The sequence below is a fragment of the Eulemur rufifrons genome, chromosome 7, assembly GCF_041146395.1.
Source record: "Eulemur rufifrons isolate Redbay chromosome 7, OSU_ERuf_1, whole genome shotgun sequence".
NCBI lineage: Eukaryota > Metazoa > Chordata > Mammalia > Primates > Lemuridae > Eulemur > Eulemur rufifrons.
The window spans coordinates 251,362,548-251,387,100 of NC_090989.1; the positions used below are offsets into that span (position 1 = coordinate 251,362,548).

At 41.2% G+C, this 24,553-nt stretch overlaps 1 protein-coding gene across 4 annotated transcripts in view; it reads left to right on the top strand.

Moving 5' to 3' along the window:
- UBAP1 (ubiquitin associated protein 1) overlaps positions 1-23,357 on the top strand; it is a 56,113-nt gene extending 32,756 nt beyond the window's left edge. For 3 of the 4 annotated variants that reach the window (XM_069474358.1, XM_069474356.1, XM_069474355.1), the window contains 5 exons: positions 5,497-5,621; positions 11,904-12,827; positions 20,644-20,826; positions 21,522-21,623; positions 22,211-23,357. In XM_069474358.1, coding sequence (XP_069330459.1) covers positions 12,048-12,827; positions 20,644-20,826; positions 21,522-21,623; positions 22,211-22,351 — 1,206 coding nt within the window. In that variant the 5' untranslated portion in view covers positions 5,497-5,621; positions 11,904-12,047 and the 3' untranslated portion in view covers positions 22,352-23,357. The remainder of the gene's footprint in view (positions 1-5,496; positions 5,622-11,903; positions 12,828-20,643; positions 20,827-21,521; positions 21,624-22,210) is intronic. The other variant, XM_069474357.1, reaches the window with a different exon arrangement.
- The last annotated feature ends 1,196 nt before the right edge of the window (positions 23,358-24,553 follow it).

Below are 24,553 nucleotides of genomic sequence, written 5' to 3' on the forward strand. Positions count from 1 at the left end.
AAATCTATATATTTATCGTGCTAAGACTTGGCTAAACTTCTTGGATTTTGTGGGTTGATGTCTTTTATCACTTTTGGAAAATTCTCAGCCATTATCTTTTCTCATATTTCTTCTGCCCCATTTTCCTTTCTTCTTTTGCAACTCCAATCACATATACATTAAGAAGATATCTCTTAATGCTGTTCCATTTTTTTCCAACTTTTTTCTCTTTATGTTTCAATTTGGTTAATTTCTTTTGACCTGACCTAACTTCAATTTTTCTGAGTATTTCCTCTGCTGAGCCTTGTCTTTTGATTAGCATAGCCTGGCTTATGAGCCATCAAAATTTCTCTTTTCTAATGATGCATTTTTCACTTCTAGCATTTCCATTTGTCTCTTTATATTTCCATCTCTCTGCTGAAATTTCCCATCTGCTCTTGTTTATTTCTTCTGTTAGATTGTTTAATATATCTATTATTGTTGTTTAAAGCTCCCTGTCTGATAATTACAATATCTTGGCTCTCCCTGAGTTTGGGTCTGATGACTGGTTCCTCTCTTAATGATGGATCACATTTTCTTGCTGCTTTGTGTGTCTTGTAATTTTTTATTGAACGCCAGACATTGCCTATTAAAAAGCTGATTTTGTAGGTTATCTGGCTTGCTTCGTAGTTAGAGTGTAACATTTTCTTGTGATGTCACATCTTACCACAAATATTTATATATTTATAATTTTGTATATTTATAGTTTTGCAAGTGTTACCTGGCTTTTGGCTTTAAGATAGTGCTAACCAATCATGAAATTATAATTTTTCACTTAAGTTTGATCTGTTCTATTCTTATTTTTCAAAAGCCTCAGTTTGAATTTCCTCACAGTGAAACCTGAATTTAAGCATAATCCAATTGATAACCTTTATTGGGAATTTCTCCCCCCACCTAGAATTGTACCTTTTTTTGGAGAAACAAACAGGTCACAGGATCATATCAGCACTTTGGAAAGAAACAAAACAGAATGAAGCCTTCCTAGAATTTAACCGGAGTCATTACGCATTCAACCTAGTCTGTTCCACCAAAGTGATGTATAGAACCTGACTTCAGGAACTGCCACAACCACAATAATCAGAGATGCACTTTCTTTTTCTAAAGTGAACTTAGGAAAATAGGCTCAGACATTTTGGGAAGATTTTCAATAATAATGACTGAAACTAAAAGGTATTTGGGATGAGCCAGAAAATTGTTAGCTATAGTACGTAATTCTCTGGGCCATTGTGGTTAAGTTTTTATTGATTACAAAAAATAAAATCTATTGAGAAACAAGAGAAATTGCTCTCTTTATATATTCTGGGTTATTTTTGAGACATGGTCTTGCTCTGTTGCTTGGGCTAGAGTGCAGTGGTGTTATCATAGCTCACTATAGCCTCCAACTCCTGGGCTCAAGCAATCCTCCTGCCTCAGCCTCCCAAGTAGCTGGGACTACATGCATATACCACCATGACTGGCTAATTGTTTTTATTTTTAGTAGAGACAGGGTCTCATGATTGCCCAGGCTGGTGTTGAACTCCTGGGCTCAAGCGATCCTCCTTCCTCGGCCTCCTGAAATGCAGTGATTACAGGTGTGAGCCATTGCACCTGGTCTTTAAATGGATATTCTGATATGTTGGATGAAAATGGATAGTTCATAAGATCATAGTTGGTTTTATTTGGAAGAAATATCTTTTGTAATCATCATATACCATTATAAATAGTACTTATGGTGGTCTCTATTCATTATTTAAAAGGTTGCTTTTTTTTGTTCCTGTCTCTTTTAATGCCTTTTTTCCCTTTGTCCTCTTCCTCCAGTAATCACACAACTGTTTGCTCATTTCCTGTTAACCATAATTTAATTAATTAATTAATTAAGACAGGGTCTTGCTCTGTTACCAAGGCTGGAGTACAAGTGTCACAATCATAGCTCACTGTAACTTTGAACTCTTGGACTTAAGCAATCCTCCCACTTCAGCCTCCTCAGTAGCTGAGACTACAAGCTTGTACCACTGTGCCTAGCTAATTATTTATTTTTTGTAGAGAAAGGGTCTTCCTTTATTGCCCAGGCTAGCTTCAAAATACTGGCTTCAGCCAGGCGCAGTGGCTCACGCCTGTAATCCTAGCACTCTGCGAGGCCGAGGCGGGTGGGACTTTTGAGCTCAGGAGTTTGGGACCAGCCTGAGCAAGAGCGAGACCCCGTCTCTATTAAAAAAATAGAAAGAAATTAGCTGGACAACTAAAACTATATAGAAAAAATTAGCTGGGCATGGTGGCACATGCCTGTAGTTGCAGCTACTCAGGAGGCTGAGGCAGAAGGATTGCTTGAGCCCAGGAGTTTGAGGTTGCTGTGAGCTAGGCTGATGCCACGGCACTCTAGCCCGGGCAACAGAGTGAGACTCTGCCTCAAAAAAAAAAAAAATACTGGCCTCAGGCCATCCTCCTGCGGCAACCTACCCAATAGCCACAGGCGTGGGCCACTGCACTCAGCTCCTGGCTCAGATATCTTTAGCATAGTACTTTTTTTGTAGTTTCCCTCCCTCAACTCCCCACCTCCAACCTACAATAGTACTGCTTATTTAAGAACATTTAATATTAATGTGGGAAGGTTTTATCATATTTGTGTATTAAATATGCTTATTAGTGTTAAACAAAAGACTTAATTTTGTGGTCGTTAACTTGACTATAAATCTTTCCAGTGATGCTTAGATAGTCTGAATTCCAGCTTTGTTTCCAGTTAATTAAGGTGCTAGCCAAAGTTAGAATCTTTCAATAACATTTGAGCACTTATTTTCATAGAAAACATATAATTCTTAAAATTAAAAATAGCTTTACTTTTAATCTTTTTAATATAAAGCCTTTTATAAGTGCCAGAGGGTTTAATTGTTGTAACCAACACTTAAGTTTTGTTGGCAAGCTGTGATGGCAACCTGGCACTTTTTTTTTGGTGGTAGGGGGAACACCTGGTGCATATTTGTGACTTTGTTCAGATCTTAGACATGTGCTTGTATTTTGTATGAATACTGTTAAAAACATTTTCATGACTAACTTTGTCATTTTTAGTAAATCATTTTGAATTTTAATAAACATTAAATATAAGTTGGAATGGGGGATAGAGTTGAATACAAAATAAGTATAAAACCATTTCTTCTTTGTTCTTCACTCATTGAACAAATCTCATTAGTTAGACATTATGTTGAGTATGGGGGATATTGATATGATACATATCTCCCCTATTAAGGGATGCTCAAATTCTTGCTCAAGGTCTCTAGGGGGAGGTTAAGGAAACAAGCAATTAGTGAGTGATACAGAATGGTAAGTCCTGAGGTGGTGGTATGAATAGGTTTTCTGAGATTGAGAAGGGAGTTGTTCTTGAGTTAATTCTTAAAGGACTACAAATAATTACTCAAGTAATAAGGGTAGGGCTGTGATAGGCATTGCGAGCTATGAAAATGGCACGTGCCATATGAAAGTATGACCACACCTGGAACATTTCCTAGAGTGTTAATAATTATAGTTATTTCCTAGAGTGTTAAATTATTAAATTGAACACAGTTGTGAATTTAATTTGTTAGCTGAGTGAGAGATGATAGTTCAGATGTTTTAATTCTAGCTAGAAGTTAGTTGGGGAAGAGAGACCCCTTCTTCCAAGGGTGAGAGTAGGAGCCTTCTTCCTGATGAAGAGTTTCAGGTATATCAGAAGAATACCTACCTCAGGAAATGGAAATGATGACAATATTACAAATATATTCTGACCTTGATAAGTCTTGAGATCTACACAGTTCTTACAAGGAAAGAAATCATCTTCATGGAAGAATTGTAATTGTCTTTCTCTGTGTCCATGAACACCTAAGAAAATACACTAGTGTGAGTCTCAGGAAGAAGTAAGCCTTATTTTACTAGCTTCTAATATTGAAAAAGCAAAATATATTTTATCAAGTATGTTTCATTGTCTATGATGGTTCTTGCCAGTAAGTTAGCCCCCCAGGAGCGGTCCAGAATGGCCAGTTTGGAGTATATAGCCAGTGAGTCATATACAAGAGGCATTCTTTTAGTTTATTCTCTAAGTTAATGATCTTGTCCTGGTCTTTCTGGATTGTTCATTTATGATAGGCAAAGAACCTTTAGGGGGGATTAAAGCAGTTCAGTTGTGTGTGGCTTGTATTCTGGTTATCCTATTAAGATTCCCATGATCTTGTCTGGTTTTCTCTTTTTTTAAAATTAAAAAAAATTTTTTTATTTCTTTTTTATATCTTTTTTTCTTTTCTTCATTTTTTTTCTTTTTTTTTAATTAAATTTTTTCTGTTTTTTGGAGACAGAGTCTTACTCTGTCACCTTGGGTAGAGTGCAGTGGGATCGTTGTAGCGCACTATAACCTCAAACTCCTGGAATCATGCAGTCCTCCTGCCTCAGCCTCCCAAGCAGCTGGGATACAGGTGTGTGCCAAGATGCCTGGCTAATGTTTCTATTTTTAGTAGAGATGGGGGTCTCACTCTAGCTCTGGCTGGTCTTGAACTCCTGAGCTCAAGTGATCCTCCCACCCCAGCCTCCCAGAGTGCTGGGATTATAGGCACGAGCCACCATGCCCGGCCCTGTTTTTCTCTTTTTTATATGTAAGTGCTATCCTGCTTAAATATTTCCACATTATTCTAGAATGTAGTTTTTTTTTTTTTAAATCTAGAGTAATTCTTTCTATTGTAATAATTAAAAATAATTCTTTCTAAAGTAGAGAAATTCTAATCAAGGAGATTCTTTTGTGTGGAGTTTTATAATCAAATCTGTGGTAGTTATTAAATGCCTTTTGTGCCAGGCAGTGCTGTGGGCTTTGAGAATACATCATTGAATTAGATAGACTTAAATACTTGCTGCAAGGAGCTTACATTCCATTGGGCAAGACAGACAATAAATTTAATTAAAAGCAATTATATGTTAGAAGGCAATGGGTGCTATGGGGAAAAGATAGATGGTGATAATGGGAGTACTGCAGTCAAGATGGGGTAGTGATTTTAAATTGGATGGTCAGGGTAAGCCTCACTGAGAAGGTAACATTGAGCGAAGACTTGAAGGAGTGAGTCATGTGAATTTCCGAGGCAACATTCCAGGTAGAACAGCCAGTGCGTAATTTTTGAGGTGCATTGAGCTTGTCATTGTTGAGAACAGAGGTCGCCAGGACTTAGTGCAGTGAGCCAGAAGGCAACTGCTAGGAGATGAAGACAGAGAGGTGGTGGGTGATAGGAGGGCATTTTGGGCCACTGTGAGTACTATGGCTTTCACAGAAAGTACAATTGAAAATAAATCCTAATAAGATCAAGTAGACTTAGTAGCATTTCTTTCTCAGAGTTCCAGGGTCAGGAGCAGGTAAGCAGTCAGAGAAGGAACTCTTTGTAACTTCTAGTCTTAGGATAACAGAAATTAATGCATATCCACTAGACATAAGATTATGGCAAAACAAATAATAAAGTTCTTTGCTGATATTTTCTACTTTATTTTTGATTATAGGGACTTTCAGTTACCTTGATGATGTCCCATTTAAGATAGGAGACAAATTCAAAACACCAGCTAAAGTTGGTCTACCTATTGGCTTCTCCTTGCCTGATTGTTTGCAGGTTGTCAGAGAAGTACAGGTAAGTGGTAATTTTTAGTTAAAGTTTAGTGCATTTAAAAACTTAAAGAGTAAGAATTTGATGTATAGTGAAATAGAAAAAACTAATCATGAGCCACATAATGACATTTCAGTCAGCGACAGACCATATATGCCAGTGGTCTTGTAAGATTGTAATGGAGCTAAAAAATTCCTATCACCTTAGTGGTGTGTGTAGTAACCATCATAATACTGTTGCACAACACATCACTGTGTTTGTGGGGCTGCTGGTGTAGACAAACCCACACTGCCAGTTGTATAAAAGTATAGCACATACAATTATGTACAGTACATAATACTTGATAATATACAACTATGTTACTGGTTTATGTATTACTATACCACACTTTTTATCATTATTTTAGATATAAAAAAAAAGTTAACTATAAAACAGCCTCAGGTAGGTCCTTCAGGTGGTATTCCAGAAGGAGGCATTGTTACCATAGGAAGTGACAGATCCATGTGTGTTACTGCCCTTGAAGACCTTTCAGTGGGGTAATATGTGGAGGTGGAAGAGAGTGATACTGACGATCCTGACCCTGTGCTGGCTGAGGCTAATGTGTGTGTTTATGTCTTAGTTTTTAACAAAAAAGTTTATAAAGTAAAACAATTAAACATTTTAAAAATAGAAAAAGCTTATAAAGATACAAAGAAAAATATATTTGTACAATATGTTTGTGTTTTAAGTTAAATGTTATTATAAGAGAATCAAAAAGTTAAAAAACTTTAAAAGTTTTTAAAGTAAAAAAGTTACAGTAAGTTAAGATTAATTTATTATGAAAGAAAAAAATTATTTTTTATAATTGTAGTGTAGCCTAAGTATACAATGTGTATAAAGCCAACAGTAGTGTACAGTAATGCCCTAGGCTTTCACATTCACTCACCCCTCACTTACTGATTCGCCCAGAGCAACTTCCAGTCCTGCAAGCTCCATTTGTGGTAAGTGTCCTAGTCAGGTGTACCATTTTTTATCTTTTATACCATATTTTTACTGTACCTTTTCTATGTTTAGATATATTTTATATACACAAATAACTTATCATTGTGTTATAGTCACCTACAATATTCAGTATAGGAACATGCTATAGAGGTTTGTAGCCTAGGAGCAAGAGGCTGTACTGTATAGCCTAGCTATGTAGTAGGCTGTACCATCTAGCTTTGTGTAAGTATACTCTATGATGTTCACACAATGACGAGACTGCCCAACGACACATTTCTCACAATGTATTCCCATCATTAACTGATGCATGAATATATTCTTATCTCTTTTATTTGTATTTCTTATAGCTCCTGCTACTGCCTGGCTCACATTGTTACATACACACACACACACACACACACGCACACATATACACATGCACATTTGTATGTTTTACACACAGATTTTGTGTACTCTATTAGAGTGTATATTCCTGGGGCTCTGTGCCTTGCACAAAACAAATCCCCATTGACCATCTGACGTACTTATTCACCTCTTTTCTCTTTCTCGGTTAATGTTCTCACTTTCTTCTCAGTCACTCAAGTTAGGTAATGTTTTTGCTTTGTTTTGTCTCATACTGCAGTTCAGCCCTACCTCATTTTTCACCTGCAGTAGCTTCTTTAATTGGCCTGTCTGCTTGCAGCATTTTCCTTCTTCACATTGTTTCTGGAGTAAGACTCTTAACTTTTAAATTGTCACATCCCTGTTAGAAACTGTTTGAAGGTGTTTAGTGATTCACTAATCCTTATTGAGTCAAGTGTAGACGTAAGGTTATGGCAGAGCACCTTAGCTCATCACCTCCTTCATGTTCCCTCCAAACCAGGCTACTAGTAGTCTGTTGGGCATGCCTTGTATATTACCTTCCCATATCCTGATTTTTCTCATGAACTGTTATCCCTGATATTCTTCTCTTTCTCACCATACTGAAAGCTCTCTGGTAAAATCTATTTAATCTTCTAGATTTTGCTTAAATATTATGTCCTTGAGGTCTTCTTTCTTAATCCTTTCATCTTTAAAGTGCAATTACATATAAATGTACTGAATTGCTTCTTGAAAGCAGCAAATAGTTACTTCCTTTCTGCAGTACACATTCACTGAGTGCCTGGTTTTGAGAGGTGCTCTGCTGGGTACTGAGGATAGAGATAAATGCCTTAATCACTGTCCTTAAGGGTGCTTACTTTTTTAGAGGAGTTGTCTAGAAAAACAGGAAAGTACGGTACTAACTCTGACCCTTCTTTGTGTGACTTAAGATCAGGAAAAGAAGTTTTGTTTCTGTGGGATTCACTAAGGCATCACCATATTACCCTATAATATGTTTTATCTTCAGTCTATATACAGTAAGTAATCATAGTGAGAGAACTTCAGCAACTTTTTTTTTTTTTTTTTTGGAGACAGAGTCTTGCTCTTTTGCCTGGGTTGGAGTGCTATGGCGTTAGCCTAGCTCACAGCAACCTCAAACTCCTGGGTTTAAGCAATCCTTCTGCCTCAGCCTCCCGAGTAGCTGGGACTACAGCCATGCGCCACCATGCCCAGCTAATTTTTTCTATATATTTTTAGTTGTCCAGATAATTTCTTTCTATTTTTTAGTAGAGACGGGGGGTATCACTCTTGCTCAGGCTGGTCTTGAACTCCTGACCTCGAGCGATCCACCCGCCTCGGCCTCCCAGAGTGCTAGGATTATAGGCGTGAGCACCGTGCCCGGCCCAGTAACTTTTCTTTAATAACAGCTCTATTGAGATATAGTTCACATGCCATGAAATTCACCCTTTTGAGCTATACAGTTCAGTGGTTTTTAGTATGTTCACGGAGTTGTGTAACCATCATTACTGTCTAATTCCTGAACATTTTCATCACCCCAAAAGAAACCCAGCACCCATTAAAAGTCACTCTCCATTCTCCCCTCCCTGCCAGCCTCCAGCAACTGCTAGTCTGCTGTCTCTACGGGTTTGCTTATTCTGGGCATACCATGTAATTAGAATCGTACAGTATGTATATAGCCTTTGTGACTGGCTTATTGCACTTATCATAATGTTTTCATGTTATATGAATGAGGTGTTAGTACTTCATTCATTTTAATGGGCCAAATAATATTCTGTTGTATGGAGATACCACATTTTGTTTATTCATTCATCAGTTGATGGACATTTTGGTAGTTTCCACTTTTTGGCTATTGTGAATAATGCTGCTACGTACATCTGTATACAGAGCTTTGTGTGGATGTATGTTTTCAGTTTTCTTGAGTATATGCATAGGAGTACATATGCTGGGTCATACGGTATAACTCTGTGTTTAACATTTTGAGTAACTGCCAGACTGTTTTCCAAAATGGCTACACCATTTTACAATCCCAGCAGCACTGTACAAGGTTTCCAGTTTATCCACATCTTGCCAACTCTTGTTATTAACTCTTTATGATTATATACATGCTTGTGGGTATGAAGTTGTCTCTGGTTGTGGTTTTTGATTTGCATTTCCCTAATGACTAATGATGTCAAGCATCTTAAGGGTTTTTGAGTACTGAGTTGATATTCTTCTTGTGTATGGAGACTTCATTGAGCCAGAAGAGAGACAGATTTACCATATAAAATTTTCTTGTCCTTTTTGTCTGACAATTTTTTTTATTGGCAATAACTGATAGTCATTAAATACCTCTCTCTGTGCATGATGCTGTTAGCAATATGATTCAGAAACATCCCTATCATGTTTCTTAGATCATTGACTGCTTTGTTGATACATTCAGAAAACTTGTTTGGAATCCCAGATATTGCTGATTTTGGCTTTGCTGGGAATTTCCTATTTGATCAGGCCGAAACACTGAGAAGTGCTTGGTATTGTGCTTGCTGTGCTTATAGCACCCACTGATAACAAAAGAGAGGATCAGACTATGGGGTCAATTTCCGTGTGGGCCATTTGAAATATTTTTGTTCTCTAATTACACAAAGCACCCTTAAATTTTGACTACCGTGGGGCCTCCATGAGATATTAGGCTGTGGTATTGTTGCTGGTCCCCTCCTTATTCAGAGAACAGTTAGACCTAGAGCCCTAGACAGATGGCTTGAAGCTTCCTCTATATAATTATCATATTTGCCCCTTACATGACAATACAAACTCGATTTTTCAGCTAAAATTCCTTTATAGCAAGCCAGTAAAACATGCCTATCCCTTGCATCTAGGATCCAGAAAGCTTCCATTGAATGTGGCGGTGGTAGCCACAATGGTGTTGGGTAGCCCTTAGTGTCATGGTTTAAAACAGCCTCTGGTTATCACTCATATGTGGGCTGGAATTGCCATGTAGTAGTTTTGTAATCTTAGATTTCTTAAACTCTCTAAACTTCCATTTCCTCATCTGTAAAATAGGGCCAATTAGCTTTTTTTAAAAAAAAATTATTATTTTATTTTTTTATTTTTTGAAGGGGTGGGGTGGTGGGTTGTGAGGAGGGGTGTTCAGTTGCCTTGTTTTTCTTTTTGAGACAGAGTCTCACTCTGCTGCCTTGGGTAGAGTGCAGGGAGAGTGGCATCATTGTAGCTCACTGCAACTTCTAACTCCTGGGCTCTAAGCAGTCCTCCTGCCTCGGCTTCCCAGAGTGCTGCAATTATAGGCATGAGCCACCACGTCTGGCCAGGCCAATTAGCTTTTAAGGTTGTTAGAAGGATTAAATAAAATAACGTATTTATAATACTTACTTTGGTTCCTGGTACTCCATAAATGCTAAATGATGTTAATATTTATTATTGTACCCTTAAACCACATTCTTATTTTTTTACTTTAATATTTCTGTTTTTTTCTCCACCCTGTATGTTTTTCTCTGTGTTCCAAGTATTCTACCTTACTTTGGTAATTAAAAAACAAAAGCTCAGTAAAGCTTTGCTAGAAAAGGAAAGAAATTTCCAATTGTCCTTTGAGTAAAACTTGAGACAGCTGTGTTTATAGGCTGTAGGAAGTTGGTTATAGCCTCAGTTTTTATTGGGGGAAACCAGTTGCAAAATTGGATGTCCTCCACAGTTAGAAGCAACAGTCTTTCTCACTGTTCAGTGGTACAAGGGAAGCACAGTGATCTGCCATGTGTCTTGCTGGGGCACAGCAGCTGGCTCAGGGATTTAAATTAACTTCTTGACATGTGCATTTCTAGGCTTCTGTTGTGTTGTTTGAAGCGGAAAGGCTTATGCTTGTCTCAGAATATTAGACCTATTTTCTGTCTTCTCCCCTCCCCCCCTTTTTTAAACTTTTAGTGTGTCTTCAGCCTTGGACATGCACACATTGTTTAGCTCTGGTGCTTTAGAGTGAAAGCCAAAGATTTTGTTTTTTCCTGTCCTATGTGAATTTCACTTTATACAATAGATTTATTTCTTTTAAGTGTGCAAATGAAATTTTTATAAATTGTGCTATAGTTTAAGATATTTTAAGGAACCATGAAGTGAATTTTTGTGCAGTTTGCTCTGTAAAATTTTAATCTGAATGTGTCTAGATTTCTTAAGAAGTTTTCCTGCATTTTCAGTACAATCTGTTTATTATAATCTAATAGATAGTGGTTTAAGAACATAACTTCTGTAGTCAAACTACCTGGGTTCAAATCTAGGCTCTCCCTCTTACTAGCTTTCTGATTTTGGGTGTAGCCCCTGTAAAGTAGGGATAGCAGTAGTTATTTTAAAGGGTTGTTGAGAAAATCTAGAGTTAATATATAAATAGTGTTTAGGATCATGTATGGCATATTGTGTTTCTTAAGTGTAAAGGTCTGTTATTACTGAACTTGGGATCTGTTTAGGACAGTGTGCTAGATAGTAAGAGACCCAAAGAGAGTTAGCTGCCTACAAGAGGCTTCTAATATTGGTGGGTAGTGTTAAAGATGAAAGCTACATGTGATCACATGTGCTCAGTATCAAATGACTGACAGAGACAAATGTTGTAGGAGTTTAGAAGAGGGAATGGGCCATCAAGAAAGCTTCAGAGAGGTGGTGGCTGAACTCTGACTGAGCCACCAGTGAGGAATTCTAGGAAGGGAAATGGCATGAGGGGAGAGCAGCAAGGGAACTGGCAGGTACATTTGGCCCAGTATGTAGGATTAGAGGTGGTGGGAGCTCTTTCTAGTTAAGTTTTAGAAGTAATCTGGAAGCATAGTTTGGTTAAATGTCACAAGGACATTGGAAACCTCACTCTCCCTGAGTAGGGATCAGTCCCATATGCTTTGCCCAGTTCTCCTTTTGTACAAGAGTGAGGAAGCAGTGAATTGGGTGAGGGAAGGGTAGCCACCTGGGTTCACACCTCCTTTCTCTGCTATGTCTTTGCAGTATGACTTCTCCTTGGAAAAGAAGACCATCGAGTGGGCTGAAGATATTAAGACAATCCAAGAAGCCCAGAGGGAGGCAGAGCGCAAGGCTGAGGAAGCAGAAGCTAAAGTGAATTCTAAGAGTGGCCCAGAGGGTGATAGCAAAATGACCTTTTCCAAGACTCACAGTACAGCCACAATGCCACCTCCGATTAACCCCATCCTTGCCAGCTTACAGCACAACAGCATCCTCACCCCAACTCGGGTCAGCAGTAGTGCCATGAAACAGAAAGTTCTCAGCCCACCCCACACAAAGGCAGATTTCAATCCTGCTGACTTTGAGTGTGAAGAAGACCCATTTGATAATCTGGAGTTAAAAACTATTGACGAGAAGGAAGAGCTGAGAAACATTCTGGTAGGAACCACTGGACCCATTATGGCTCAGTTGTTGGACAATAACTTGCCCAGAGGAGGCTCTGGGTCTGTGTTACAGGATGAGGAGGTCCTGGCATCCTTGGAGCGGGTGACCCTAGATTTCAAGCCTCTTCATAAACCCAATGGCTTTATAACCTTACCACAGTTGGGCAACTGTGAAAAGATGTCGCTGTCTTCCAAAGTGTCCCTTCCCCCTATCCCTGCAGTAAGCAATATCAAATCCCTGTCCTTCCCCAAACTTGACTCTGATGACAGCAGTCAGAAGACAGCCAAGCTGGCAAGCACTTTCCATAGCACATCCTGCCTCCGCAATGGCACGTTCCAGAATTCCCTAAAGCCTACCACCCAAAGCAGTGCCAGTGAGCTCAATGGGCATCATACTCTTGGGCTTTCAGCTTTGAACTTGGACAGTGGCACAGAGATGCCAACCCTGACATCCTCCCAGATGCCTTCCCTCTCTGTTTTGTCTATGTGCACAGAAGAATCATCACCTCCAAATACAGGTCCCACAGTAAGTCTTCTAAATCCCCCCTAAATTAGAGTTCCAAAGATTTCTAAATTCTACCTAGCAGTTGTCTCCCTCACATTCTTTTCAAGGTTTAGGACAAGATGGGGCATGGCACATTGATGGTTATGTAAGTATATGTAATTCTGCTTGTCCTGAGGACAAGGATTATAAGTTTTGAACCAATCCTGGTTAATGTTTGCTTATTCCTGCATCTTTTTTGTTCTTTTCTTTTGCAAAGATATGATACATGTCATGTGGATGGTGTTTCCTGGTGTTTCGCTTATTTTTTTCTGTGCTGCCATGTCTTGTGTCTGTTTTATTAATGGCTTTCTTTGTACCTTTTTACTTTTTTCTATTACCTTTCTTCATTTTCTTTTTAGCTTGCTTGGTGCTCCTTATTATATCCTCTTCCCAGCTTCCCTGTCCCCATCTTATTCTGCCCTGAAGTATGATTCTTTTTTATCATAGTTTGGCTAAGGTAGGGTTACATTTCTTCATACTGGCTGGTGCCTTAGTAACTGGGAGATAATTTGTATTGGATCTTGAAGCATGTTGTTTTTAAATCTGCAGGTTTTAATCATGTGGTCCTTGTTTTTTCACTGTGTAGAATTGTGCTGCTTTTTTCAAAGGATGGGAGGAGAGAAAGTAGTACTTGGGAACTCAGGTTTAATGTAGAGGATGGATTGTTAAAAAAATTGCAGTTTGTATCCTGAAGAAAATCTGATTTGTCATACAAAAAATGTTGCAGATGCAGTGAGGTTCTTTTATTTGTCACAAAGTGTAGGCTTAGCTCTTGATGTGGTTGTTTCAGCAGCACAGAACAACACATCATTGCATTCTAGAATAGAAATCATAGAGAAGTCCAAGAACCTTTTGCTACACCAGCTTATAGATCTTTTAAATGACAAAGTACATCAAGAGACTATTTAGAGCCAGAAAGGAGCCTAATTGTATTGGTGGGATATCTATCAGAGACCGTACAAGCCTGCTGTTATTAGCTGGTAAAAGATGAAATCTTGGCCTGCTTTACAAGTGCAAGGTCCCAGCAATAGCATTCTTGCTAAAAGATTGTGTGACTGTTTCCATTGTTGGAGAGCTCACAGCTTCTTGTAAGCTTCCATGGTCCTTGGCCCAGATAAACGTGATAGAGTGCAGCACAGCAGTATTATCTCCTTGGAGCGGGCTTCTTAATTCTTCCTGGTCATTTGTTGGGCTTGGGTCAGCACTGTATTCCTCTTTGTGACTCATTGTGTGCTTTAGAGAAATTAAAAAGCACCCTGGAAAAGATCAGAGATCCTCAGCCAACACTCCTCACCCCTCATTTAAAGTTTGATTGAATTTAACCATTTAGAGACCAAAGCCAATAAACTAATAGCAGACATCTTTCTCAAACCAGAACACTTGTCGTTCTTTGACTAACCGATTGTGGAGATTGTTTCCGGCCCATTAATCTCAGAATAGGAAGGGCCCTACTTTTTGCTGGCTTGAGAATTTGCAACTTTCAATGGGCAGATATAAACAGAGCTGAAGCTCTGTTATTTTTCTAAGGAAGTCATGATCCTATCCCCAGGGAGCAAATCCTGGTTTCCATCTTGGTCCTCTTGTCTTTGTGTGAGTCTTTGAGGCCCATAATGAGAACCTTCCCCAGTGAGAAGCATTTCTATCCAGGATAGCTAGTGACTGAGGCGGGGGGGGGGGGGGGGGGGGGGGGCGGTGGTGGTGGTGGTGGTGGTGGTGGTCCTCTGGGCTGTATACACACTTCATACAGGAACTCACAGGGAAGCATTCCTGGAATTTGATTTTTGTTGACTGTTTTAGGCCCAGTGTTTGGGTCTCGTTTTTTCAGATTTTGATTCCATGTTTTACTATTTATTTAAACTAATCTTAGAAGTTGAGAAATCCATGGGATCATTTTGAGAGTAATCTTACCATGTGCCCTTATTCTGAGTCCTGCCTCCACTGCCTGGCGTAGCCAGTGTATATTCCCACCGCCTTTCAGCCCTTCAGGGGCCTTGCTTTGCTCAGGGGTAAGGCTAATTCTGTCATTGTGTTCTGTTTCTCCAGGTGTGGATATATTCCTTACTCTTTTTTTTTCTTGAGAGAAAGTCTCATTCTCATTCTGTCCAAGGGAGCTATCAAGATTAACCCATCAGTTTTTAGTCCTTTCATATCTAAAAATGTCTTAATTGTACCCTGAAGTTTGAATAACAGTTTGGCTGGATTTAGTTTTCTTAATTAAAAGCTCATTTTCCTTCAGAATTTTCAAGACATTGTTCTTTCCCCCCCTTTAATTTTTTTTTATTGAATTATAAGCTCCACTGATTTCTAGCATTCCAGTGTCATTCTAAGTTCCAATTTGTTCCCTCCACCTTTGGAAGCTTTTGGGATCTATTCTTCATCTCTGGAGATTAGAAATTTACCAGTGATGTGCCTTGTTCAGTCATTATGCTAGGCCCTTGTGGATCCTTTCAAACCGGGGTTCAACTCAGTTTTAAAATCCTGGGAAATGGGAAAAAATTTTTTGAGATTTTTCTGTTTTCTTTGTTCTTTTTCTGGAATTCCTATGAGCTGGATATTGGATCGATCTCCTTGACTGATGTTCTACTTTTATTTATTTATTTTTTTTTTGAGACAGAGTCTCACTCTGTTGCCCAGGCTAGAGTGAGTGCCGTGGCGTCAGCCTAGCTCACAGCAACCTCAAACTCCTGAGCTCAGGCAATCCTCCTGTCTCAGCCTCCCGAGTAGCTGGGACTACAGGCATGCACCACCATGCCCGGCTAATTTTTTCTATATATATTTTTTAGCTGTCCATATAATGTCTTTCTATTTTTAGTAGAGATGGGGGGTCTCGCTCTTGCTCAGGCTGGTCTCGAACTCCTGAGCTCAAACGATCCGCCCACCTCGGCCTCCCAGAGTGCTAGGATTACAGGCGTGAGCCACCGCGCCCGGCCTGATGTTCTACTTTTATATCTTTTTCTATTTCCCATCTCTTTGTGTTTATATTTTACTTTCTGGGATTTATCCTTGACCATCTTATAACCTTTTAAATAAAATTTATACTTTATCATATTTTAAATTTTGAAGTGCTTTATTCCCTCTTTTGATTTGGTGTATTTCATGTTGGTGGCTTTGGCTTTCTATTCACATTTAAGAGTGGGTCACTAAAAAAACAATCAAAAGGTTTATGTGTTGGGGATGTACTTGCCGATCATTAAGCTTCACTATAGGTTGAAGGTTAGTTGGCTTTGAGGGGAACTCTACAAAATGTCAACATGTGAAGGTCTTGGGAGTTAGTTTCTCCAGAGAATTCTGTTTGAGGGCTAAGGAAGGTTGGGTAAGTCTGGTGTATATATTTATTTAATCCTTGTTTAAGTTCTTTCACCTCACTCTGCCCTGCACTGTGCCAGGTGTCCTTAGTCTTTTTTGATCTCTGGTTCACATTTTCTAGAGACTAAACCTTCTGCCTCCTACAGAGGGTGGGAGTTGGGTAAGGAAAGTTTTGCCTGAGGGTTTTACTGCTCTGATTACTATGTACCTTTGCTTTGTCCTAGTAGTACCTGGTGCTTCCAAGTAGACTGACTGTCCTCTTTCCTACTTAGTTTATAACTTCATTGCTGCCAGTTACCATCCCTTCATTAGCTTTCCACATTCTAAAATTTCATTGAAATATATTCTCCACTGCTGCCCCTGTTCTTTCTTTGATATGGAAGGTAAATACAGTTTTTTTTTTTTTTTTTTTTTTTTGAGACAGAGTCTCACTCTGTTGCCCAGGCTAGAGTGAGTGCCGTGGCGTCAGTCTAGCTCACAGCAACCTCAAACTCCTGGGCTTAAGCGATCCTACTGCCTCAGCCTCCCGAGTAGCTGGGACTACAGGCATGCGCCACCATGCCCGGCTAATTTTTTGTATATATATATTTTAGTTGTCCATATAATTTCTTTCTATTTTTAGTAGAGACGGGGTCTCACTCTTGCTCAGGCTGGTCTCGAACTCCTGACCTCGAGCGATCCACCCGCCTCGGCCTCCCAGAGTGCTAGGATTACAGGCGTGAGCCACCGCGCCCGGCCTACAGTTTTAATTTTCTTTTTTTTTGGAGACCGGGTCTTACTCTGTTGTCCAGGCTATAAATGGTGTCATTATAGCTCACTGCAGCCTCAAACTTCTGTGCTTAAGTGATCCTCCTGCCGCAGCCTTCCAAGTAGCTGGGACTACATGTGCACACCACCATGCTTGGCTAATTATTATTATTATTATTGTTTTGTAGAGATGGGGGTGGGGGTCTCACAAAGTAGCTCAGGCTGGTCTCGAACTCCTGGCCTCAAGTGATCCTCCCACCTTGGCCTCCCAAAGTGCTAGGATTACAAACATGAGCCACTGTGCACCAGAGCCTTAATTGTTTTATTTTCATTTTAGTGGGCTTTTGGGAGGGAAAGACAGTAGAGACATTTGGTCAATTTGCTGTGTTAAATGAAATTACTCCTTTGAAATTCCTTATAATGGACTTTCATGTATTCCACAACTGTGGATGAGGACCAGTAAGTGTCAAGCCCAAAGCCAGGCCCTGTAGATTCAGAAACGCATGTGAAATGGTAACTAATCCCTAGGAACTCACATTAACCTACCATGATTAAGTACTGTGTGCCAGCAGTGTGATCGAAACTCTGTGGAACCATGGGTGGGAGTGTGCATGCCGTGAGCGCATGCATTAGCAGTGGGGTGAAAAGAAGGCGTATGGGAAGACTTGGCAGAAGAGCTGTCTTGATTGAGATAAGACTTGAAGGCTGCATAGATACAGAAAGGACTGCTAGCTACTTTCTGAAGCCCAAGAGTGTACCCCAGACACTATAGACGCTTGAACACTAATATTTGTGCTTTCTCACAAACTTACTTTCCCACAAACACTAATATTTAATTTGGAACGATATCTTAATTCTTATTTTCTCTAGTTTTTACTTTTCTTTGTTTGTTACAAGTATAAAGCATTTTATTCGACTATGAAAATCTTATTATGCCAGAGTCAACCCTTGCCACCTCCAAGAACTAAATTTTATTATCCTTTTATTAAAAAAATTCTTAGTGACAAAGGGCTACCATGAATTCAGTAATAATGTTTAAAAAGTTGTATCTGTATTAATCATTGGCATTATATATATTTGAAAATAGTACCCTGGATTGAATAGCTTTGGTGAGTGACTCAAGAAATGAAATGCTACTGTAATTTTGATAAGGGATCCTTTTAAATGTTCATTTGGGGTCTGCTGGATTAGCTCAGTGCCTGTTTGAATCATAACATTTATTTGAAGGGGACACTTTTATTTTGTTTGTCCTAGTTCAAGAAAGGTATTATCAATCCTAACATTTAAAATCCCATGTATCTTTTTAAAGAATAGTTATAATCATAGAACATATACAATTAGTATATACATCCTATATTTTTCACCTAATATAAATGCTTTCTAAATGTCATTTTAAATGACTACCTAAAAGTCATATGGCTGTTTATTATTTACTAAGCTAATACTCTACGTTGGATATTTAGTAGATTGTCTCTATATTTATTAGAAATGATGTTGAGATGAATATTCATATATATAAATATTAGTTTGCATTTTTTTTATTTCCTTAGAATAGTTCTCTTGAAGTAGGCAACTGGATCAAAGAATCTGTGAACATTTTTTAGGATTTACATATGCCAAATGTACCTAAAGAATACTAAATAACATTTCCACCAGTAGGGCATGTGAGAGTACTGCATGTATTTTTAAAATACATATAATTTTATTTTATTTTATTTTTTTGGAAACAGAGTCTCACTGTGTTGCTGGGGCTAGAGTGCAGTGGCAACCTCAAACTCCTGGGCTCAAGCGATCCTCCTGCCTCAGCCTCCTGAGTAGCTTGGACTACAGGCGTGTATCACCATGCCCAGCTAATTTTTTCTATCTTTTGTAGAAATGGGGTCTTGCTCAGGCTGCTCTTGAACTCCTGGCCTCAAGCAATCCTTCCTCTTTGGCCTCCCAGAGTGCTAGGATTACAGGCATGAGCCACTTTGCCTGGCCAATTTTATTGAATTTTTAAACATGTAATATTTTAGAAGTGTACTCCCACATCCCACCAGGCATTCAGGAGGCTTTATGAGAAAGGCAGCCAATGTGAGGAATAGGCCTGACTCCTTCCTTGCTAGGGCATGTCACGTGAGAGCTGGCATTGCTCTTTGGCTGTTGTTATTATGCTCAGGTAGAGCCTGTCCTTAAAGAGTAAGACACAGTCTTAGACATGCAAAGTGGCTTGATTGGTGTGATCTAATCCCTGTATCCTGTAATGACTCCTGTAACCTAATGACAGCCCTGTGACTGGGCTGCTGAGAGCGTGTTATGGGTGAGATGGTTATGCACAGAGTGGGCTTTAAGGCTTGTGGTTTTTCTGGCTTTACCCAGCCGCCTCTGGTTATGTATATATAATTTTGGACTGACCTCTAGGACTGAGAGCACCCTACTGCCTAATAGCCTCTCACTCCCCATAAAAAACGGAAATACTCTCTGAAACATTTTCCGATTCTTGGGAGTTGGGCCAAGCTGTAGAAGAGCTTGTGACTTTGTTTCCATGGCAGATGGGTCCTTTGGCCTGGGAGTGAGCTGCCTTCTTGCCCTGGGCCTGATTCATTATCAGAAGTGGTGGGAGGAGTTAATCATGAGAGTGTGTACACCAATCAGGTCAGAGTTAGTAAGGTCCAGGGGCAGGGAGTAGGCTGCCTGTAGCCAGTACAGGGCCCTAGACTCCACATTCTAGTCTTTTTTTTTTTTTTTTTGAGACAGAGTCTCACTTTGTTGCCCTGGCTAAAGTGAGTGCCGTGGCGTCAGCCTAGCTCACAGCAACCTCAAACTCCTGGGCTCAAGCGATCCTCCTGCCTCAGCCTCCCGAGTAGCTGGGACTACAGGCATGCGCCACTATGCCCGGCTAATTTTTTTTCTATATATATATATTTTTAGTTGTCCATATAATTTCTTTCTATTTTTAGTAGAGACAGGGTCTCGTTCTTGCTCAGGCTGGTCTCGAACTCCTGACCTTGAGCAATCCACCCGCCTTGGCCTCCCAGAGTGCTAGGATTACAGGCGTGAGCCACCGCGCCCGGCCCACATTCTAGTCTTGGGACCCAGCCTGGTATGGTTGATAGTCTGTCAGACCAGGCTCTATAGGATGGCAGCTTTAGCAGGAAATGAAATACAGTACATGGTGTGGTGCAAAGGTGGAATCCCCTCAAAACCCTGGGGCCCTGAGCTGTCCATGCATGGGAACAGCGCTTGCAACCTCTGCCTAAGGATAGAGACTTTGGGACAGAGTCAGCTCCAAAGCCAGGGGTATTTGAAGTGAATGATCCCTCAGGACTTTGAGATACAGCAATCTTGGAAAGGGATAATGGAACTCTGGAGAGAGATCATCTCAGCCAGCTTGGATATCAGTCCCATGGGCAGTTTTAACTACTTTCTCTACCTTAAGCCCAGGGGATTTGGGCATAAAAGGGCATGTGGCTGTTGTGGTGCTTTCTCACTCTGCAAGGTGGGATGAGTGCAGAGTAGGACAGTCACGATTGCAGGTATCCTGAGCTTTTCTCTCCCTTGGCTGGGATTCTCCTACCCCTCTTCATTCCTTTTCAGGATGTTTGACCAGCAGCCTGGCCCTTTATTCTTAGTAGACTTCTTGACTTGGGAGCACGATTAGAGTCAGAAATGGCAAGCCCCTGGACCAGACCACTTCAGTGACATGTCTTCTGGGGCCTCCGTCGTCTTTCTTCTTGCCTTGATCCTCTTGTTTCTCCATCACCAGGTCACCCCTCCTAATTTCTCAATGTCACAAGTGCCCAACATGCCCAGCTGTCCCCAGGCCTATTCTGAACTACAGATACTGTCCCCCAGTGAGCGGCAGTGTGTGGAGACAGTGGTCAACATGGGCTACTCGTATGAGTGTGTCCTGAGAGCCATGAAGAAGAAAGGAGAGAACATTGAGCAGGTGAGCAGGTGGTCAGCAGTGGGGAGTAGGTGGTCAGCTAGGAGAGAAGTCTCAGACCTTTGGAGCTGGAGTAGTGTCCTGCCTCTATTCTGGAGGCCCTCAGACTCATAGCACCAACCTCCTTTCCCATGGGTTTGTGGGGACTCAGGTCATTTTTTTGGCAGCCAGCAGGTTCAGCAGCAGTACTTCATTGGGACCTAGGCTGAACCAAAGCCTTGGGAGTATTGGCGCTCTTACCCCTTTCCTCTGCCCTTCCAGAGGGCAAAACTAGGCTTGGGGTATGGTCAAATACCTTCTTCCAGGAATTTTTATCATGTCATAGCTGTCCAGGGAGTTCCAAATAGGGTACTCGAGTCCTACACCTTGGGGGTATTTTCTGACTTGGGCTATTTCTTAGAGGCATTTCCTGCCCAGGCTTTGGAGTGACATTCTGGTAGATGTGAGTCAGCTGTGGCAGCAACTCCTTTGGAAAATGACTACTCATGTTTAGAAGGGTGTGCCTGTCTATGTAGCAAATAGTCACTGAGATCTTAACTGTGTTGGATACAGTTCAAGGCAGAAAATCAAGTCCTATCCAGCATCTGATAGCCCAGTGGGGCAGGGAGCAGACTTCACACTAGCCAGTATGTGTAAGACTCTTGGGAAGCACAGAGAAGAGTGGCAGTAGGTGCTAAACCTCTTGTTTTTTTCCTTAGATTCTCGACTATCTTTTTGCACATGGACAGCTTTGTGAGAAGGGCTTCGACCCTCTTTTAGTGGAAGAGGCTCTGGAAATGCACCAGTGTTCAGAAGAAAAGGTGGGAACCTTGATGCTTCATGAAAACCCTTTGGAAAGGAAGGACAAAGTAGTCTGTCCTGGTTTTCTTCCCTGCTCCTCAACTCCCTTTCCATGCCAGTGACTACAGGCAGAAGCAGTCGAAGGGCAGAATCTCCCATGTCCAGACAGGCTGAGGCCCATATTTAGGTTGAGGGAAGACTATCTAGAATCCCAGTGAAGGGAAGGGGAAATTGACCTGGGCTAAAAGCCAAACTTTTGGACGACTGGGGAGATTGCTGGTCTCTTTGCCTAGCCTACTCCCTGGAGAGCAGCCATTTCTGGGTTTAGTGTCCTGTCATGGTGGGAGTGTGGATGTGGGTGGTGGGACCCAGATAGAGGTCAGCAAGGGTGAGTTGGGACTGGGTGTGATATCGGAAAGATGATGAGCTGTGGCATTAAACCCGTCTGCCTTGGCTTCTTCCACAGCCCACCTCTGCTTGCTAGTGGGCTCCAGTTGAAGTATGTAGACCCCCCTACTGCCCCAATACCCTTCTTTATACTCCTTCACTCAGCTGTGCTGTGTGGCTGGACCCTTTTCTTTAATCTGTATTCTCTTCTATCCCTTAGATGATGGAGTTTCTTCAGTTAATGAGCAAATTTAAGGAAATGGGCTTTGAACTGAAAGACATTAAGGAAGTTTTGCTATTACACAACAATGACCAGGACAACGCTTTGGAAGACCTCATGGCTCGGGCAGGAGCTAGCTGAAACCAGGCCCTCCCTAGGCCCTGCCAAGGAAACACCACCCCCAGGAGGCCCTGCAGAGCTCACCTGTGGGGCAGGAGAAGGGGAACACTTCTGGATTTTCTTTTGGCGGTTAGAAGGTCAGGTGTGGAGACTGTACTTGCCAGTCTCTATGAGCCTAGGCCCTGGGCTGGGGAGAAAGTGGGGGAAGATTTGGGCATGCACATGCCCCCAGAATAGTCCTGGCTCCTTCCATATTAATGTATTTGTATTTTGAGAAGTGTCCTTCCCACCTCGGCCCTTCAGAGAGAATACCCTATTTTTTCCGGGGTCTGTATGTCTTCAGCCGAAACCTGGCTAAGAATTGTCCGGGAGGAGGGGGTGGGAGGACCAGGCTCAGTGCTGCTTTGGGGTAGATGCTTCTCCCCTGACTCCCTACACTAGTGGACTGAACTCTAGTCCAAGTTGAGTGCAAGTGAAAGATTCTTCCAGGGCTTTGTTTATTTTTTTCCCCTTTTAACAAAGTCTTAGTGTTACACTGGTTCTGCAAAGTCTCTGAGGTGCAAAAAAATGTGCTTTTCCCCGTGGGACCCAGAGTTTGCCTCTTCTGCCAGGTATTCACCATGCTTCCCTGCCCCAGTCTGTTTCTTTTAGCTTGGTTTGGACCACAGCCCTCTGCTACCCAGGGTTTTAGAGCCCCTGCTCTAGGAAACAGTTGTCAGTTTAAGAAATCATTGATTGGTCCCTTCCCGGCACATTGAATGGGTGAGAAAACAGGCCATGATTTAGTTGGCCAGCACTAACTCCACCTCTGTTCTCCTTGAACAGCCTCTCCCTCCAGCCCACTGCTTTAGGATGACACAATGAGTAACACCTAGTCATAGAAATCAGTCTCTTTGGTTTGTTTTATATTAAGTTGTACAACATTAAAGATCTAAATACAAAGGATATACAGTCTTGATGAATCTAAAATAATTTGCTAACTATTTTGATTCTTCAGAGAGAACTACTAATAAAAATCCAAAAGGTATGTCCTGCTGTGCTTTATTGCCAAGGGCCGTTTTACTGAGGGGGGTGGGTAGGTGGGTGGTGAAGGGATTTCCTGCTTAGATTTGCTGGGGATGGAACAGGACCTAACTATTTTCTGTGTCAGAACTTTCTTTCCACTCTAGGCCTGCAGGACCCACGAGCTGGCCCTCTAGTCTGCCCTGGTTTTTGTCTGTTTGAGCCTGACCTAGCTGTCTCTGGGCCAAGGACATGCCTTCCTGCAAGACTGACTCTGGAGGTGGGACAGGCTGGGCCTGCCTTCAGGGGAATCACTCAGGAAGTGAGGAAGAAGTCCCTTTTCCTCTGAGCAACTGACGTTTATGTGCTTTGTCCACAGGCTGGACTGGATTTAAAGTGTTTACCAGCTCTCAGTGGTACTGTTGTATCTGATAGAACTGGATTCATTCCTAAAGTTTCTTGTCCTTAGACTTAATACCACACCACTGTCTCACATGGGCTCATGGCTGGCATGGGTCTCTAAGTTTTTTTGGTGATCATGTAAGGAGGGGTTGCAGAGCCTTAGGGCCAGAAGCACCAAGCTGGAATGAGGCCGCCCTCTGGTGGTCAGACTAGGCACTGCCAAAGGCTGACAAAGGGTGGCCAGGCCAGGTTGCTAGTCTCAAGAGAGCCATTTAAGCTCTCTTTTTAAACCTTAAAAAGTTATCCTTTACCTTAAGGAAGCTAAAGTTCAGAGGGTAATTGGCATTAGGGTCAAGGCTGTGACAAGAATCTCAATTTGACCCATGGTGGCCTCAGAAAGTGATTGATTGGCATCTGGAGGCTGCTTCCTGTATCTTTTTAGATACCCAGCAAACAACTCAGAAGAAGGAGTGTGTGTGTGTGTGTGTGTGTGTGTAAATTCTGTTTCAGAGGCCTCAGACTGTTGACTAGAGTACTCTGTGCCAAGGTGCCGAACATAGGCCCTTAAGAAGGCAAGAGTGGCTGGCCAGGGTGTCCTAGATGATAGCAAGGCTAGGAGACAGACTTGCCTGAGATCTTCTAGCTTTCAGCTCTTCTAGGAGGGATGGGGGAAGTGAGGACTCTCAGACAGGAGCCAGGAACTGCCACAGAAGCATGAGGGCTAGTGAGCATTGTATAGAGGCTCATCACCCCAGCAAAAATCAGAGATGGGAAAAGAATAATGCAGTGACATGGGCACCTTCTCTCTGAAAATTGGAT